Source organism: Sus scrofa, chromosome X, assembly GCF_000003025.6.
Source record: "Sus scrofa isolate TJ Tabasco breed Duroc chromosome X, Sscrofa11.1, whole genome shotgun sequence".
In the NCBI taxonomy this organism is placed as follows: Eukaryota; Metazoa; Chordata; class Mammalia; order Artiodactyla; family Suidae; genus Sus; species Sus scrofa.
This window is the reverse complement of record NC_010461.5, coordinates 84205383-84224958: the sequence shown is the minus strand read 5'-3', so window position 1 is coordinate 84224958 and position 19576 is coordinate 84205383. Positions and strand designations below refer to the sequence as shown.

Sequence of the window (19576 nt, the reverse complement as noted above, 5' to 3'; positions counted from 1 at the left end):
AAAAAGCCACTCTCTTGGGGTCTTTTCCGGGCACATTTCTTCTGTGCATTTTAGTGGAGGGAAAACGGAGAGCACTGGGTAGCAGAAAGGACAGCAGGTGGAAGGAGGGCGTATCCTGGGAGCTGAGGGAGGAGAGGAAGATCCCCAGAAAAGAAGTGGGAATGGCCAAAGACTCCCTAGGAAGTTAGGGCCTTTGGGCGGCTGGCAGAGAAAGGCCCAGGAACACAAACAGAACAGAGTCAGGGCCCAGCCAGGCGCCCAGACGGGGGTCGCGGAGGGCGGGGGGCGGGGCGTGTTGGGGGCGTGGTCGCCCACCGTGATGAAGGCACCACGTGACCGGCCAGCGCAGACTCGCGCGCGCCACTCCTCAGCGTCAGACGCGGCTGTCGCACTCTCCATTCTCGGTCCTTGCTCCCGTCTGGCCTGAGGGAGTGCGGGCCGGGGGCGGCCCCCAAGCGTTGGAGGTGCAGGGAAAGCAGGTAAGGGACTCGGAGAGAGCTCCCCAGAGGTGGCGTGGGCTAGCGGACGCGGCCTGCAGACCCCTCCCCGGGGGTCCAGCTGCCCCAAAGCGGAGACCGCAAAACCCACGTCCCCCGCAGTCGGACATTTGGCCCCTAGAAACGGTCGGCTTTCCTTGGGGCGGGCCTAATGACCGCGAGGCGACTACTCCTCGCAGACACCTGCTTCTCGCACCCCCGCAAGTTTTTCCGACATCCCCGCCCCGCACCCGTTCTTCTTGGTGTGGAAAATGGTGGTCTGTGCGGGGGTGGGGGCGAGGAACGCGGGGAAAGCGGGGGTGTGTGGGGGGGGCGCGGGGCCGACTCCCGGCTGCAGCAGCCCCTCTGCCCCCACCCCGGCCTCTGCAGGTCTGCGGGTTTAGGTGTCGCGGCGGTGCACTCGTGGTGACAATCGGGAGGAGCAGGAGACAGCAAGGATAGGCCCAGGTCGGTGTGGGGGACAGTGGGGGTCGGGGGGAGGGTTGGAAAGCCCTGAGACCCCAAACGAGGCCCCCCCCAGCCCGTCCTCCATTTTGGTGCCTGCAGAGGCCTGGGCATGGATGGGCAGGGAAAATGGTGGGTTGGGGGGAGGGAGGGGGGGAGCCCGGACTGGGGGCCCCCTAGAGGGCCTAGGGAGCCTCTCAGGTGGGAGAAGGAAAATTTGAAAAGCCTTTGACTTGTGGGGAGGGGAATCTCGAGAGGTGCGTAGTAGGGCCTCTGTCCTCGGTGCTGATCGGTCCACCAAGAAAATAGTCCCTTCTCTCGCCTTTTGTGTCCTAGGAGCAATGGCGTCCAAAGAGGAGCAGCAAGCAGTGAAAAATCTCAGCATGGAAAATACCACCAAGGAGAATGAAAAAAAAGAAGAAAAGGGGCAAGATGCTAATAAAGGAGAGCCTTTGGCCCTCCCTGTGGAAGCTGGTGATAATTGCGTACCTAGAGGAAATCGTAGGCGGTTCCGTGTGAGGCAGCCTATCCTGCAGTATAGATGGGATATGACGCAGAGGCTTGGAGAGCCACAGGCAAGGATGAGAGAAGAGAATATGGAAAGGATTGGGGAGGAGGTGAGGCTGCTGATGGAAAAGCTGAGGGAAAAGCAGTTGAGTCATAGTCTTCGGGCAGTTAGCACTGACCCCCCTCACCATGACCATCACGATGAGTTTTGCCTTATGCCTTAAATCCTGATGTTTTCGCTGAAGTTAATGGGGAGACACATCTGCTTCCTAAACTTACATGTTTGTGATGTATTTGTTGTAAACCTTTTGGTGTTACTTGTTTCCTGTGGGTCTCCTATTACCAGCTTCTAATTGAATGTTGTGTTTTTGACCCAATCTGTACGTTTTTGTCAGCAGGAGAGTTTTACCTGTTGCATGGAGAGATGTTCATTATATATTGTGAAGTTAATAAAGCAGTTTAAAAAAGCATTCTCTTTTATTTACTTAAAATTTTATGTATTTTATGTATGAACACACAATATAAAGTAAAAATCAAAGTATCTCTTTATGGTAGAATTATGAATAATTTTTTATTTTTTATCTCTGTTTTCTCATTTTTCAAAACTGAACACATATTGCTAATTGAAGGAGCTTGACCACCTGTTAAAAGCAAGGTGAGCACTTATTAAGTGCTTGGGACAGAATCTCGGTTTAGCTTACCTTGATCTTTTATTTAGAGGTGTAAACCTAATGATAAGAGACACATCTCCTTAAAAATCATTACATTTACTAGCAAGATGAAGATAATAATCACCTCCAGAGCTTCTCTGTGCACTTGATGAGGCAGTAAGTTTGTGAGCTTTATGCTCTTATTCCCACTGGTGTAGATATGGCCCAACCCTTTAGATATTACTTCCAGCTATTTGGGAAAGTACCCAAAGCCAGGTCTTCCCTATACTCACAAACAAGTCCGATAGACTAAGGGGTAGGTACTTGTGGATAAATCCCCTTTCTGTGTTTAGCTTCATAGGTCTTTCTTTTTCTTTCTATGGCTGCACCTGTGGCATATGGAAGCACCCAGGCTAGGGGTTGAATAAGAGCTGCAGCTGAGGCTTACACCATAGCCTCACCAACACCAGATCCGAGCCATATCTGCAACCTATGCCACAGCTTGTGGCAACACTGGGTCCTTAGCCCACTGTGTGAGGCCAGTGATCAAACCACATCCTCACAGAGACGCATTCAGTCCTTAACCCACTGAACCACAATGGGAGCTCTGGTTCTTTCTTTTCTTAGATGGAGTTCTTTTCCAAGAAACCTCCCCTATTCATTAGACTATATAAGATGTAGCTCACTTAGCATTTGAGATAGGCACTTCTCACACTACGCCTTTGAATTCAAACCAATGAATGTAAAAAAAATCCTATATTGAGTTGATTGCTTGGAGATCATGTCAGTGAATTCAGAGGATACCTAAGTATGGACATCTTTATGAGAAGACCAATTGGAAGGCTGTTGGATTTAAGTATCCCAGTAGAACTTGGTAAATAAAGTTGCCTTGCAGTGTGCTAAGTAGGTGAAACATATGTATGAAAGAAAGTCTTTTGCAGAAATAAACTTAGAAGTTAGGATTCTAGAACAGAATTGGCAAACCACAGCCCATGAGCCAAATCTGGCCTACTGAGCTGAGAATAAGTTTTATGTTTGTTAATGATTGAAAAAAATCAAGAATATATTGTGACATGAAAATTAGATTCAAATTTTGGTGTCCCTAAGGTTTTATTGAAATATAGCCATATTTATTAACTTACATATTGTCTATGGCTGGTTTTGGCCTAAAGTGGCAGAATTGAGTAGTCGTGAAAGAAATGGTATGGCCTGCTTGCAAAACCTACATATTTAGTGTCTGAGCCTAACAGAAAAAGTTTGGCAACCTCTGCTCTAGACTATAACATCACAATAGCACTTATGAAACCAAAACAGAAAGTGGGTAGATAGGTGAAAATGTCATGCAACACAGCAAACGCCCAGACATCATGAATCAGATGCCTAATCAATTCCAAAGCCCTCCCTCAGAGTGCTTGAGACACAAGGCACATTCCTGCAAGACAAAAGTTTATAAAAAGAAAGGCTAAAGTTGAAAAGACAGGAAAACTGGTGAACAGAGAAGCTTATGTTCTACCAGACTTCTCACTCTTGTTTGCCAATGTTTGTACCAGTTTCTATGGAAAACAGAAGAATTCTGGCTTTATTGGCTTAAGGATATTCAGCATTTCCTTTGTGAAGAGAAATTGGAGGCTAACATATGAATGAATCCATGACATCTCTCTATCCCTCTCTCTCTCTCTTTTTTTTTTTTTTTTTTTTTTTTTTTTTTGCTTTTTAAGGCTGCACCTGTGGCATATGGAAGTTCCTAGGCTAGGAGTCGAATCAGAGCTATAGCTGCCAGCTTATGCCACAGCCACAGCCACAGCAACAGATTTGAGCCACATCTTCAACCTACACCACAGTTCACGGCAACGCTGGATCCCTGACCCACCAAATAAGGCTGGTATCGAACCACATCCTCATGGATACTAGTCGGGTTTGTTTCTGCTGCACCACAACAGGAACTCCCCATGGCACATCTTTTTTTTTTTTTTTTTGTCTTTTTGCCATTTCTTGGCCCGTTCCCGTGGCATATGGAGGTTCCCAGGCTAGGGGTGGAATCGGAGCTATAGCTGCCAGCCTACGCCAGAGCCACAGCAACGCGGGATCCGAGCCGCGTCTGCAACCTACACCACAGCTCACGGCAACACCGGATCGGTAACCCACTGAGCAAGGGCAGGGATCGAACCCGCAACCTCATGGTTCCTAGTCGGATTTGTTAACCACTGCGCCACGACAGGAACTCCCATGGCACATCTTGATAGAAGGTTAGAGATGCATATTCCGGAAAAAAATGTACATGTCTTTGTGTATAGACAGATCCAAGGTGCACTGTCAACCTCAGAGAAGAGTGAGTTTAGAATTCTAGTACCCAGACAGAATGCTTTCTGCTAACCAACTTCCCTTGACTTTTAACTTGGATCTGAAAGTGCATGTGAGGGAGTACTATGTGGGTGGTCAGGCTCCACCAAAAATGCTCAGGGAACAAACAACCAGCAGAAAATAAGCAAAAAACAATAAGGGAATAGGGCAAGAGATCACCTAGAGGGAAGAGCCATATCATGCAGCAAGAGGTCTGGCTGCATTTGCCTATTGACATCATTTCTATTTGGTGAGCCTCCTTCTCTCCCTCAGAGTGGCCATCCTCCACAAAAGGAATAGGCAGATTACTATCATAAGTGCCTAAAAAAATCTAGCAAAGAGGAGGCATGGAGATTAGGGAGTGTGCCTTTCGTTATTACAGAAAAAAGGGTGTTCAAGAAATGTTTGAGATGTAGATGTGAATTGGGCCATTGGAGTTTTAGCACATCTTGTATAGTTAGCAGACATCTGATGAGTGAAAAACTTAACAAGTATAGATTTAGTGGTATTCAGCAAATGATAACAAGGATACATATTTGAATCTTTATGTCTTTCTAACAAAACTGAAATAATACTGCAGATATCTCATAACTTTTGAATAGAAATAATGACTGGATTTGTTTCTTAAAAACTTCAAATCCATTGAAGTTCAGAAAATAAACTTAAGGGCCACCTTGTGACCAAACAAAGTAATGCAGTTTGAATTTTCTAGCCAGAGGCAGAGCAGGAACAGTGCACTGACACTGGACATTTCCAGGAAGCCCAGATAACATAGGAAATGCATTTTGGTTAGAAGTGAAATAAAGCCTTCATGATTAAAGATCATTTAAAACATCAATCCACATTTATGTTTCAAATAAAAATGGAGTAACAGGAACTGAATGTACTTCCCTGCAACAACTAAAATCTGGACAAAATATGTGAAGCAACATTTTCAGTTATGAACATCAGATAGTGGAGGGAAAAGTTCTCTGAGAGAAGAGAAACAACATGAGCCTTCTTACTGCCATGAACTTACTATGTATTGTAGGATTTATAACGTGTGGGGATAAAATGTGTGTCAATAGTAGCACAAACGCCAAGAGAGGGAGAATGGAAGTATGCAATTTTAAAGTTCTTACTCTATACATTAATATTATTTGAAGGTAGGAGTTCCCATCATGGCTCAGCAGTAATGACCCAACTAGGATCCATGAGGATGCGGGTTCTATCCCTGGCCTTGCTGGGTGGGTTAAGGATCTGGCCTTGCTGTGGCTGTGGCATAGGCTGGCAACTACAGCTCTGATTCGATTCCCTAGCCTGGGAACTTCCATATGCCGCGGGTATGGCCCTAAAAAGCAAATATATATATATCTTCAAGGTAGATTCTGAAATGTTAAAAATGTATACTATAAACCTTAAAAAAATCATGAAAAAAGTACCTAAGAAGCCAACATATGAGATAAAATAGAACCTTCAAAATAGTCCATTAAAAAATGTTAAGATTTCCCGTTGTGGCTCAGCAGGTTAAAGACAAAACGTTCTCTCTTTGAGGATGCAGGTTTGATCTCTGGCCTCGTTCAGTGGGTTAAGGATCCAGTTTTGCCATGGTGTAGGCTGTAGCTGCAGCTCTTATTGGAGCCCTGGTCCACGAACTTCCATATGCTGCAGGTGCAACTGTAAAAAGAAAAAAAAATATTAGAGGGAAAAGAGAATAAAGAATAGATGGGAGAGAGGACAAGATGGCGGAGGAGTAGGGGGACACGCCCTCTCCCACAAACACAACAAAAAAAGCACATCTACAGAATAAATGACTCGCACAGAACAGCAACCAATCGCTGGCAGAGGAACCTAAACTCCAATAATGGCAAGAAGTTCGTGACATTATTGGGCAGAACGGGAGAAAAGAGGAGAGTGAGAGAAGGTGAATCCAAGCGGGACGGGCGCTCCCGAAAGGGAACTGCGGAGGAGAAAGGGATCCCGCACCCTGGAAAGTCACCTACCGGGGGAAAGATCAAACGAACCGGAGCAATCTCCAGATGCAGAGAAGAGTGTAGCAGTAAGTTGGAGTACGGAAAAGCCGATCAAGAACCCAACGGACCATCTGAACTACGGGCACAGTCACCAAAAATTGAGACGCCTGGGTGGGGGCTGGGCACCGAGACCTCGGCTCCAGAGATTAGTCCCTGGGCTAGGGGGGTGGGGCGGAGCGGAAACTGCTTGGGAGGTCTAGAAACCATTTGACGGGGCAGAGACTGCCTGGGAGACTAGAAAACAAAGCTGTCGCAGAGGAAGGGAGCAATAGTCTAGGAGTGGGGAAGTGGAAAGCCGCATCAGAGGGAACCTGGGAGAAGAGCCTGGTCTGCACCCGTGCTGGGGAGGGGAGAGAAGAAGGGGTGGGTCCCCATAGAATACCCCCCACACCACAGCAAGCTTACAGGCCCGCTAGCTAGCTGAAAGCTGTGCTTCCCAGTGCATCCCCTCCCTCCACCTCCGCCACCCCCTACGCTCTCACGGACCTGGGGCTGCCTGCCATCCAGGAGGGCTGGCCTCAACAATTGCCTGAAGCCTACCACCACAGGGGCTGTCCCCGCATAGACCTGCTTGCCCTTTGGAGGGGCTACACTTCCACAGAGCAGCACCAAACACCACCAGCCCCCGAGAAAAGGCCTGCAGCCCAGAAAAGCTAGAACAAGCTTAGCCAGGTTGTGAATAGATCGGCCTAATTCTCGTACGGTTTTTCTGAGTCGGGTTGCCCCGAGGAGGAGCCTCTTGGGTCTCCAACGGCCCTGCTACCCGCCCAAGCCCCCAGGGGATGCTCTAGTGGACCAGCTGCATAGGACTGCCAGCTCTAGGCAGGACCCCCTGCAGCCCAGAAAAGCTGCAACAAGCCTGGCCCAGTCGGGAAAAGATCTCAGACGGTTTTTCTGAGTTGGGCTGCCCTGGGGAGGAGCCTCTTGGGTCTCCAACGCCCCTGCTACCCGCCCAAGCCCCCAGGGGGTGCCCCACTCCCGTGAAATAACTGCTCAGCACCACCAGCCCCCTGGAAGAGCCCCTGCAGCCCAGAAAAGCTGCAACAAGCTCGGCCAGACTGTGAAAAGATCCGCCTACATTCTCAGGCTGTCCTTCTGAGTTGGGCTGCCCTAGGGAAGAGCCTCTTAGGTTCTCAGTGGACCCAGATAGCTGCTCCAGCCCCCAGGGGGTGATGCACCCCTGAAGAGCAGCTGCCCAACACCACCAACCCCCTGCAAGAACCCCACAGCCTAAAAACGCCAGAGCAAGCTCTGCATGACCAAGTGAAATCTGCTACCATCGTGGTGGGGACCTCCCAGGCCTGTCTGCCCTCAGGAAGCCCTCCTTTGGTTCAAAGAAACACTGTTAGCCCCATCAACACTCCAGAAAAGCCACACTGCCTCAAAAAAGATTCACCAACAACGCCAGCCCTCAGGCAATATTCCACGGCAGTGACAAGGCAAACACTGCCCATAACGGAGAGTACAACTCCCTCAGGAGAAAGAAAACAACAAGCAAGATGAAGAAGCTGAGAAACCACCCCCAGTCAAACCAACAGGAGAACTCACCTAAAACAGTCAACAATGAAACAGATCTCTGCAGTCAGACGCACCTGGAGTTCAAAAGAGAAATAGTGAAAATACTGAAGGAATGAAGAGAAGATATGAACAGTAATGCAGATACCCTCAGAAAGGAACTAGAAAGTATAAGGAGGAGCCAAGAAAAACTAGAACATTCATTTGCAGAGATGCAAACTGAACTAAGGGCAGTAAAAACCAGAATGAATAATGCAGAAGAACGAATCAGTGATATGGAAGATAGAATAATGGAAATCACTCAATCCGGTCAACAGACAGAAAACCAAATCAAAAAACTGGAAAGCAATATAAGAGACCTATGGGATAATATAAAGCGGGCCAATCTACGCATAATAGGAATTCCAGAAGGAGTAGAAAAAGATAAGGGGATGGAAAATATATTTGAAGAAATTATCGCAGGAAACTTCCCAAATCTAAAGGATACTGGATTCAAGATACAAGAAGCACAGAGCGCCCCAAACAAACTGAACCCAAACAGACCCACAGCAAGACACATCATAATAAAAATGGCAAAAGTTAGTGATAAAGAGAGGATCCTAAAGGCAGCAAGAGAAAAACAGATGTTACCTACAAGAGAACCCCCATAAGAATATCAGCCGATTTCTCTACAGAAACACTACAGGCCAGGAGGGAATGGCAAGAGATATTTAAAGTGCTCAAAGGAAAAAATATGCAACCTAGAATACTCTATCCAGCAAGAATATCATTTAAAATAGAAGGGGAAATAAAAATTTTTCCCAACAAACAAAAACTTAAAGAATACAGCAACACAAAACCCAGGTTCAAGGAAATATTGAAAGGGCTTCTCTAAACCAAAAAGAAAGGAAGGAAAGGGAAGAAAAAAGAAAAGAAAAAAAAAAAGAAGAAGAAGAAGAAGAGGAAGAACTAGGACTGAGGAAACCACAATCAGAGAGCAGTCACTCAAATAAGCCAGCATACAGATTTAATCATGAACATGCTTCAAACAAAATAAAATTAAAAAGAAAAAAATAAAAAAGAGTCACAAAACCATAAAATGTTGGCAAGGGATGTTAGGAGGTAAATAACCCTTTTTGTTTGTATGTATGTCTCTCTTCTTAATTTTAATATAGTAATGAAGTGTTTGAACTTACAGGACCATCAGGCTAAAACACACAATTATGGGAAGGGGTTAGCATACTTAAAACACAGGGCAACCACAAGCCAAAACCAAATATTGCATTCGCAAAAAATGAAAAAAAAAATACACTCAAGCAGATAATAACAGGAGACCATCCAACCAAAAAAAAAATAAAAATAAAAGAAAGGAAGAATGGAGAACCATAGAATCAACTGGAACACGAGGTTCAAATGGCAATAAATAATCATCTATCAATTATCACCTTAAATGTCAATGGACTGAATGCCCCAATCAAAAGGCACAGAGTGGCTGAGTGGATAAAAAGGCAAAAACCTTCAATATGCTGCCTACAAGAAACTCACCTTAGAACAAAAGATACATATAGATTGAAAGTGAAAGGGTGGGGAAAAATATTTCACGCCAATAGACATGACAGAAAAGCAGGAGTCGCAACACTCATATCAGACAAAATAGACTTTAAAACAAAAGACATAAAGAAAGACAAAGAAGGACACTATTTAATGATTAAGGGATCCATCCAAGGAGAGGATGTTACTATCGTCAACATATATGCCCCAAATATAGGAGCACCCAGATACATACAACAAATATTAACAGACATCAAGGGAGATATTGATGAGAATACAATCATAGTAGGAGACCTTAATACCCCCCTCACATCAATGGACATATCCTCTAGACAGAAAACCAATAAAGCAACAGAGATCCTAAAGGAAACAATAGAAAAGTTAGACTTCATTGATATCTTCAGGACACTACATCCAAAAAAATCAGAATACACATTCTTCTCAAATGCTCATGGAACATTCTCAAGAATCGACCACATATTGGGACACAAAGCTAACCTCAATAAATTTAGGAGCGTAGAAATTATCTCAAGTATCTTCTCTGACCACAAGGCCATGAAATTAGAAATCAACCATGGGAAAAGCGGAGAGAAAAAACCTACTACATGGAGACTAAACAACATGCTACTAAAAAACCAATGGGTCAATGAGGAAATCAAGAAGGAAATTAAAAACTACCTTGAAACAAATGATAATGAAGACACAACTTCTCAAAACCTATGGGATGCTGCCAAAGCAGTGCTCAGAGGGAAATTTATAGCAATACAGGCCTTTCTCAAAAAAGAAGAAAGATCCCAAATTGACAAACTTAACCCTCCATCTAAACGAACTAGAAAAAGAAGAACAAAAAAGTCCTAAAGTCAGCAGAAGGAAGGAAATTATAAAGATCAAAGAAGAAATCAATAAAATAGAGACTCAAAAAACAATAGAGAAAATTAATAGAACCAAGAGCTGGTTCTTTGAAAAGGTGAACAAAATTGACAAACCCCTGGCCAGACTCACTAAAAAGAGGAGAGAAAGAGCCCAAATAACCAAAATTATAAATGAAAAAGGAGAAATCACAACAGATACAGCAGAAATACAAAAAAACCATAAGAGAATACTATGAACAACTATATGGCAACAAGTTTGACAATCTGGAAGAAATGGACAATTTTCTAGAATCTTACAGCCTGCCAAAACTGAATCAAGCAGAAACAGACCAACTGAACAGACCCATCACTAGAAATGAAATTGAAGAGGTCATAAAATCACTCCCTACAAATAAAAGTCCAGGACCAGATGGCTTCACAGGTGAATTCTATCAAACATATAAAGAGGAATTGGTGCCCATCCTCCTTAAACTCTTTCAAAAGGTTGAAGAAGAAGGAATACTCCCAAAGACATTCTATGAGGCCACCATCACCCTCATTCCAAAACCAGACAGAGATACCACCAAAAAAGAAAACTATCGCCCAATATCATTGATGAATATAGATGCAAAAATTCTCAACAAAATCTTAGCCAACCGAATCCAACAACATACCAAAAAATTATACACCATGACCAGGTTGGGTTCATCCCAGGTTCACAAGGATAGTTCAACATACGCAAATCAATAAGCATCATACACCACATTAACAAAAGAAAAGTCAAAAATCATATGATCATCTCAATAGACGCAGAAAAAGCATTTGACAAAGTTCAACATCCATTCATGATCAAGACCCTCGCCAAAGTGGGTATAGAGGGAACATTCCTGAATATAATCAAAGCCATTTATGATAAACCCACAGCAAATATAATCCTCAATGGGGAAATACTGAAAGTCTTCTCACTCAAATCTGGAACAAGACAGGGATGCCCACGCTCACCACTGCTCTTCAACATAGTTTTGGAAGTCCTAGCCACAGCAATTAGGCAAACAAAAGAAATAAAAGGCATCCATATAGGAAGAGAAGAGATAAAACTGTCACTGTATGCAGATGACATGATACTATACCTAGAAAACCCTAAGGACGCAACCCCAAAACTCCTTGAACTGATTAATAAATTCAGCAAAGTGGCAGGATATAAGATTAACATTCAGAAGTCAGTTGCATTTCTGTATACCAGCAATGAAACATTAGAAAAGGAATACAAAAATACGATACCTTTTAAAATTGCACCTCACAAAATCAAATACCTCAGAATACACCTGACCAAGGAGGTAAAGGACCTATATGCCGAGAACTATAAAACTTTAATCAAAGAAATCAAAGAAGATGGAAAGAAATGGAAAGATATTCCATATTCCTGGATTGGGAAAATCAATATTGTAAAAATGGCCATACTACCCAAAGCAATCTACAGAGTCAATGCAATCCCTATCAAATTACCCATGACATTTTTCACAGAACTAGAACAAACAATCCAAACATTTCTATGGAACCACAAAAGACCCAGAATTGCCAAAGCAATCCTGAGGAACAAAAACCAAGCAGGAGGCATAACTCTCCCAGACTTCAAGAAATACTACAAAGCCACAGTCATCAAAACAGTGTGGTACTGGTACCAAAACAGACAGACAGACCAATGGAACAGAATAGAGAATCCGGAAATAAACCCTGACACCTATGGTCAATTAATCTTTGACAAGGGAGGCAAGAACATAAAATGGGAAAAGGAAAGTCTATTCAGCAAGCATTGCTAGGAAACCTGGACAGCTGCATGCAAAGCAATGAAACTAGAACACACCCTCACACCATGCACAAAAATAAACTCAAAATGGCTGAAAGACTTAAATATACGACAGGACACCATCAAGCTCCTAGAAGAAAACATAGGCAAAACACTCTCTGACATCAACATCATGAATATTTTCTCAGGTCAGTCTCCCAAAGCAATAGAAACTAGAGCAAAAATAAACCCATGGGACCTCATCAAACTGAAAAGCTTTTGCACAGCAAAGGAAACCCAAAAGAAAACAAAAAGACAACTTACAGAATGGGAGAAAATAGTTTCAAATGATGCAACTGACAAGGGCTTAATCTCTAGAATATATAAGCAACTTATACAACTCAACAGCAAAAAAGCCAATCAATCAATGGAAAAATGGGCAAAAGACCTGAATAGACATTTCTCCAAAGAAGATATACAGATGGCCAACAAACACAGAAAAAATGCTCAACATCGCTGATTATAAGAGAAATGCAAATCAAAACTACCATGAGATACCACCTCACACCAGTCAGAATGGCCATCATTAATAAATCCACATATAACAAGTGCTGGAGGGGCTGTGGAGAAAAGGGAACCCTCCTGCACTGTTGGTGGGAATGTAAACTGGTACAGCCACTATGGAGAACAGTTTGGAGATACCTTAGAAATCTATACATAGAACTTCCATATGACCCTGCAATCCCACTCTTGGGCATCTATCCGGACAAAGCTCTCCTTAAAAGAGACACATGCACCCGCATGTTCATTGCAGCACTATTCGCAATAGCCAGGACATAGAAACAATCCAAATGTCCATCGACAGATGATTGGATTCGGAAGAGGTGGTATATATACACAATGGAATACTACTCAGCCATAAAAAGGATGACATAATGCCATTTGCAGCAACATGGATGGAACTAGAGACTCTCATCCTGAGTGAAATGAGCCAGAAAGACAAAGGCAAATACCATATGGTATCACTTATAACTGGAATCTAATATCCAGCACAAATGAACATCTCCTCAGAAGAGAAAATCATGGACTTGGAGAAGAGACTTGTGGTTGCCTGATGGGAGGGGGAGGGAGTGGGAGGGATTGGGAGCTTGGGCTTATCAGACACAACCTAGAATAGATTTACAAGGAGATCCTGCTGAATAGCATTGAGAACTATGTCTAGATACTCATGTTGCAACAGAAGAAAGGGTGGGGGAAAAACTGTAATTGCAATGTATACATGTAAGGATAACCTGACCCCCTTGCTGTACAGTGGGAAAAAAAAAAGAATAGATGGGACAAATAAAAACAAGTAGAAAGAGAGTTGATTAAAACACAAACATGTCGATACCAATAATCACATTAATGGAAATGGTCTAAAGACCTCATTATAAGTTAGAGATTGTCAGATTGTATAGAAAAGGATATAAAACTATATACTGCCTATAAGAACTTTATTTTAAATTTAAAGATACAAATTAACTACAAGTAAAAGAATGGAAAAAGATGAACAATCTTAACCCCAATTTGAACAAAGCTTGAGTGGCTATACTGATATCAGATACAATAAATTTCAGAGAAAAGAATAATACCAGGGGATATTATGATCATAGAATTTCATTACATAATTTCAAGTGATGACTTTGTCAAGAATACATAACAATCATAAATATTCACATATTACAGTGGTTCAAAATACATGAAGGCAAAATTGATAGAACTGCACGGAAAAACAGACAAATCCACAATTACAGTCAGTAATTTCAACATCCTCTTTAAAAAAATTGATACAAGGTGTAGATAGAAAATCAGCAAGTACATATAAAACCTGAACAACACTATGAACCAATTTACTTGGTGGACATTGATAGAACTTGACACCAATGACAGTAGAATATACGTTTGTTTCACAAGCACGTGGAATGTTTACCAAGATATCCGTATTTAGGGCCATAAAATAAGGCTTTATATGTAACAGGATTCAAGTCATACAAAATATGTTCTCTGAGCACAACAGAATTAAATGATAAGCTAATGACAGAAAGAACTCTGAAAAATCCCCATATATTTAACATCATATAACACAGGTAAAATGATTCAAAGAAGAAATCAAAAGGGAAATTATAAAGATACATTGAACTAAATGAAAATGAAAACTCAGCATATAATAATTTGCAGGATATGGCAAAAGTAGTACTCAGGAGATTTTATAGCATAAACATCTATATTGGGATAGAAGAAAGCCCTATAGCTATTAAATAAGTGGAAATTTTATTTAAAACACTTCCTACAAAGAAAAATGTGAGTCAAGATGGCTTTACTGGTAATTCTACCAAACGTTTAAGGATGACAAAACACTAATTCTCTGCAAAATCCATAGAAAACTGAAGAAGAAGGAATACTTTCCAACTCAACCTACAAAGCTGGAATTACCCAGATAACTAACCAGGCAATTATATTACAAGGAAAGATAACTACAAACAAATCTTCATGGCCATATATGCAAAAATTCTTAACAAAACTTGAGAAAAATCTAATTATATATAAAAATTACAACATATCATCACCAATTAAGTTTATTCCAAGGATTTGAGGCAGGGTTAATGTTTGAAAGTTGTAATTCACCACATTGACATAAAAGAGAAAAACTATATGAGGGGAAATGAAAACACATTTGCTAAAATTAAAAAATTTATTACTGATTAAAAATACTCCACAACCAGGTGTAGAAGAGATCTTTCTCAACCTGTTACAATACATGTATGAAAAAAAGTACATAATGATGTGTGCCTAAAGACTAAATGTTTTCCCCCAAGAAAGAAACAAGGTTAAAAATTGCTGCTTTCACAAATTAGATTCAACATTGATTAGAGGTTCTAGTAGTAAAATAAGATGAGGAAAAGAAATGAGTCACACAGATTACAAAGAAAAAACAAAACAAAACAAAACAAAAAAACCCAGGACCTTGCATTCCTGCATCTGTGGCATAGGTTGGAACTGCAGCTCAGATCTGATCCCTGGCCCAAGAACTCCATATGCTACTAGGCGACCAAAAAAGAAAAAAGAAAAAAAAATTTGTATGGACTCTCAAGAGACCCTAAAGAGCCAATCAACCTTGAAATTGAAGAAAAAAATTGCAGGACTCGCCCTTCATAGGTTACATAATTTACTACAAAGCTACAGTATCAAACAGTGTGGTACTGGCATAAAGACAGACATATATACCAATAGGATAAAATAGAGATCCCCCCCAAATAACTCATATATAAATCAAATGAATTTTGACAAGGGTGCCAAGAGCATTTAATAGGGAAAGGAAAGTTTTTTTCAACAAATGGTGCTGAGAAAAACTGAATATCCAGTGCAAAAGAATGAAGTTGTTCTTTACCTTATACCATACACAAACTCAAAATGGAATAAAGATCTAAAGATAGATTTAAAACTATAAAAATTTTAGAGGAAAACATAAGGGGAACACTTCATAACACTGGATTTGGCAATGATTTCTTAGATATGCCACCAAAAGCAGAGGTAACAAAAGAAAAAATGGATAAATTGGACCTTCATCAAAACTGAAAACTTTTGTGCATAAAAGGGCATTATCAATAGTGAAAAGACAGAGTTCCTGTCATGGCTCAGTGGTTGGCGAACCCAACTAGTAACCATGAGGTTGTGGGTTTGATCCCTGGCCTTGCTCAGTGGGATAAGGATCTGGCATTGCCGTGAGCTGTGGTGTAGGTCGCAGACACAGCTTGGATCTGGCATTGCTGTGGCTGTGGTGTAGGCCAGCACCTGCAGCTCCAATTAGCCCCTAGCCTGGGAATCTCCATGTGCTGCGGGTGCGGCCCTAAAAAGACAAAAGAAAAAAAAATAGTGAAAAGGCAACCCATAGAATGGGAGGAAATATTTACAAATCATATATATGATAAGGGATTAATATCTAGACTATATGAAGAAATCCTACAACTTATCAACAACAACAACAAAAACAACCCAATTCAAAAATGGGTAATGGACTAGAATAGACAAGTCTCCAAAAACAAATAGCTTTGTGAAAAGATGCTCTGCATCAGTAAGTATTAGGGAAATCAAATAAAAACCACAATGAGATATCACTTCACATCCACTTGGAAGAATATATAAATAACACCCGTTGGCCAGGATGTGGAGAATTTGGGACATTTGTGCATTGCTGGTGGGAATGTAATGTGGTATAGCCACTGTGGAAAACAACATGATTGTTTCTCAAAAAATTATAACTAGAATTACCATGTAATTCAGCAATTCCATTTTAGCTATATATCTAAAAGAATTGAAAGCAGAGATTCAGGTACTTGTATGTCAACGTTCATAGCAGCATTATTCACAATAGCATAAAGGTGAAAATAATTCAAGTGTCCACAGACAAATGAATGGATAAAGAAAATGTGGTATATACATACAACAAGATACCATTCAGCCTTGAAATTCTGACAAATGCTACAACATGGATGAATTTTGAAGATACTATGCTAAGTGAAATAATCCTGATACAAAAGGACAAATATTATATGATTTATCTTACAGGAGATACCTAGAATAGCCAAACTCCTATGGACGAAAAACACAATGGTATTTGCCAGGGGCTGAGGGTAGGGAGAGATGGGGAATTATTTTTTAATTGGTATAGAATTTTAGTTTGGGATGATGAAAAATGTCTAAAGACAGATAATGGTGATGGTTGCACAGCAATGTGAATATACTTAATGTCACTGAAATGTATGCCTAAGAGTGGTTGAAAAGATTAAGAAAAATGTGTATATTTTTCCACAATAAAAGAAAAAAGAACCAAATATGTGCAAAGTTTTGAATTGTCAATTCTAAAAAGAAGATATGTATATATATATATATAGCCAATATTCCCATTGTGGCTCAGGGGTATCAAACCTGGCTAGGAGCTATGAGGATGCAGGTCTGATCCTTGGCCTCGGTCAGTGGGTTAAGGATCCTGCGTTGCTGTGAGCTGTGGTACAGGCTGGCAGCTGTAGCTGCAATTTGACCCCTAGCCTGGGAATGTCCATATGCCACGGGTGATGCCCTAAAAAGGAAAAAAAAAAAGGAAAAAAGAACCAAATACGTGCAACGATTTGAATAGTCATTTCTAAAAAGAAGATATATCCGTGGCCAATAAGCCCATGAGAAATAGCTCAACTTTATTAGTCATCAGAAAAATGCATAGTAAGACCATGATGAGATGCACATGCTAGATAGCATTAATGAAAAAAGTCAGATAATAGCAAGTGTTGACCAGGATGTGAAGAAATCAAAAACCTCATACAATAGTGGTCAAATGTAAAATGGGGCAGTCACTTTGGAAAACAATTTAGCCACTCCTTATAACTTTAAACACAGAGTTACCATTTGACCTGGCATTTCCACACCTAGATATCTATTCAGAAAAGATGAAAATATATGGCCACAAAAATATCTCATGCATGAATGCTTTTACCAGTACTATTCATAATAACCAAAACCTGGAAACAACCCAAATGTCTATTAACTGGTAAGTGGATAAACAATACATAGTATATCCATAAACTGAATATTATTCAGCCATTAAAAGAAATGAAGTACTGTTATGTACTACAATAAGAATGAATATGGAATGATTGGCTAACGGGGACCTGCTGTATAGCACAGAGAACTCTACCTAGTATTCTGTGATAATCTATGTGGGAAAAGAATCTGAAAGAGAATGGATGTGTGTACACGGAAAACTGAATCACTTTGTTATGCAGCAGAAATGATCACAACATTGTAAATCAACTATACTTCAATAAAACTTTAAGAAATGAGAAAAAAGAACGAACCTTGTGATAAATGCAAAAAGTTAATCACAAAGACCGCATATTTTGTGATACCATTCATGTGAGATGTTCAGAACTGGCAAATCCTTAGAGACATAAAATAGATTAGTGGTTGGTTTGGACTTTAGAGGGTGAGGGGAAAGGGGGGGTTCATTATTAAAGAGTATGACATTTCTTACTGAGGTAATGAAAATGCTATAAAATTTATTGTGGTGTTTGTTGTATATATTTGTGAATATATGAAAAGTATTGAATTGTATATACACTTGAAATGGATAAATTTTACAGTTTGTGCATCATATCTTAAAAAAGCTGTTATTAAACCAAAAGGAATAATATAGAGGTACCTTGTACAACTTGTCCAGTTTTCCCCAATTGTAACATTTGAATGACTATAGTACAATATCATAACCAGGAAACTGACATAACTGTAATCAACTGACATTCAGATTTCACCACTTCCACACTATGAAACTCTTTTGCATGTGTATACATCTATGTATTTAGTTCTATGTGTCTATGTATTTAGTTCTATGCAATTTTCTTACATGTGCAAATATGTACGATCACCACTACAGACAAGGTACACCAATGGTCCCTGATTCTACCCTTTTATATCTATAGTCATCTCTTTACCTCCTCCCCTTCCATCCTCTGGCAATATAATCAAACCTGTACATAAATGTTCAAACTAAATTAAACTCCATCCCTACAGTGGTTGTTTTAAGAATGATATATAAATGGATGTATAATTTGATATTTTTGACAGCATAATTTCCTTGCAATCCATCCAATTCTGATGTACATCAGTAGTTCATTCCTCATCACTGGGTACAATTTCATGATATGGATGTACCACAGATTGTTTAATTATTCACTTCTTGAAGAACATTTGGATTATTTCTATCTTTTAGCTGTTACAAATAAACTTGTTTTGAACATTTATGTACAAGTTTGATTATATTCTGGACGCTTTGGTTATTCTGAGATGGTGGATCATATTTTATCTTTTTTTTTTTTCTCTTTTTTTAGGTCCGCACCCACAACATATGGAAGTTCCCAGGCTAGGGGTCAAATTGGAGCTGCAGCTGCCAACCTACGCCACAGCCACAGTAACTCAGGATCCAAGTCGTGTCTGCGACCTACACAACAGCTCACTCTAACACCAGATCTTTACCCCGCTGTGCCGGGTTGGGATTGAACCTGTGCCCCAGCGCTCCCAAGAGGCCCGCTAATCCTGTTGGGCCACAGCAGGAACTTCCTGATCTTATTTTTTTTTTTAGGAGACAGCTCCCCTGTTGAGATGAAGCAAAGACTGGGTGGGTGTGTATGTTTGGCTTCACTCTGAGTCTTGCTGACCTCACCCTGGCAAAAATGCAGAGCTGGTTCACACTGCATCTTTGTAGATGTATGGCATGGAAGTTCAGCTTCCCCTTTGGCCCCCACTGACACTCTCTTGTTGAAAATGGGCGTAAAATGTCACTGCTTCCTTTGCCTCTGAGTAGGGCTGTAAGACCAGCTCTCCACTGGACTCAGTTTCCACCAAGGTGGGTGCCAGG

The 19576-nt window shown here is 41.1% G+C and overlaps 1 protein-coding gene across 1 annotated transcript; it reads left to right on the top strand.

Annotated features, from left to right (window-relative positions):
* Window positions 376-1918, top strand: BEX1 (brain expressed, X-linked 1). The gene is made up of 3 exons (NM_001244771.1): window positions 376-479; window positions 867-944; window positions 1278-1918. Exon 3 carries the CDS (start codon window positions 1283-1285, stop codon window positions 1670-1672), a length of 390 nt encoding a protein of 129 aa, NP_001231700.1. The 5' UTR covers window positions 376-479; window positions 867-944; window positions 1278-1282; the 3' UTR covers window positions 1673-1918.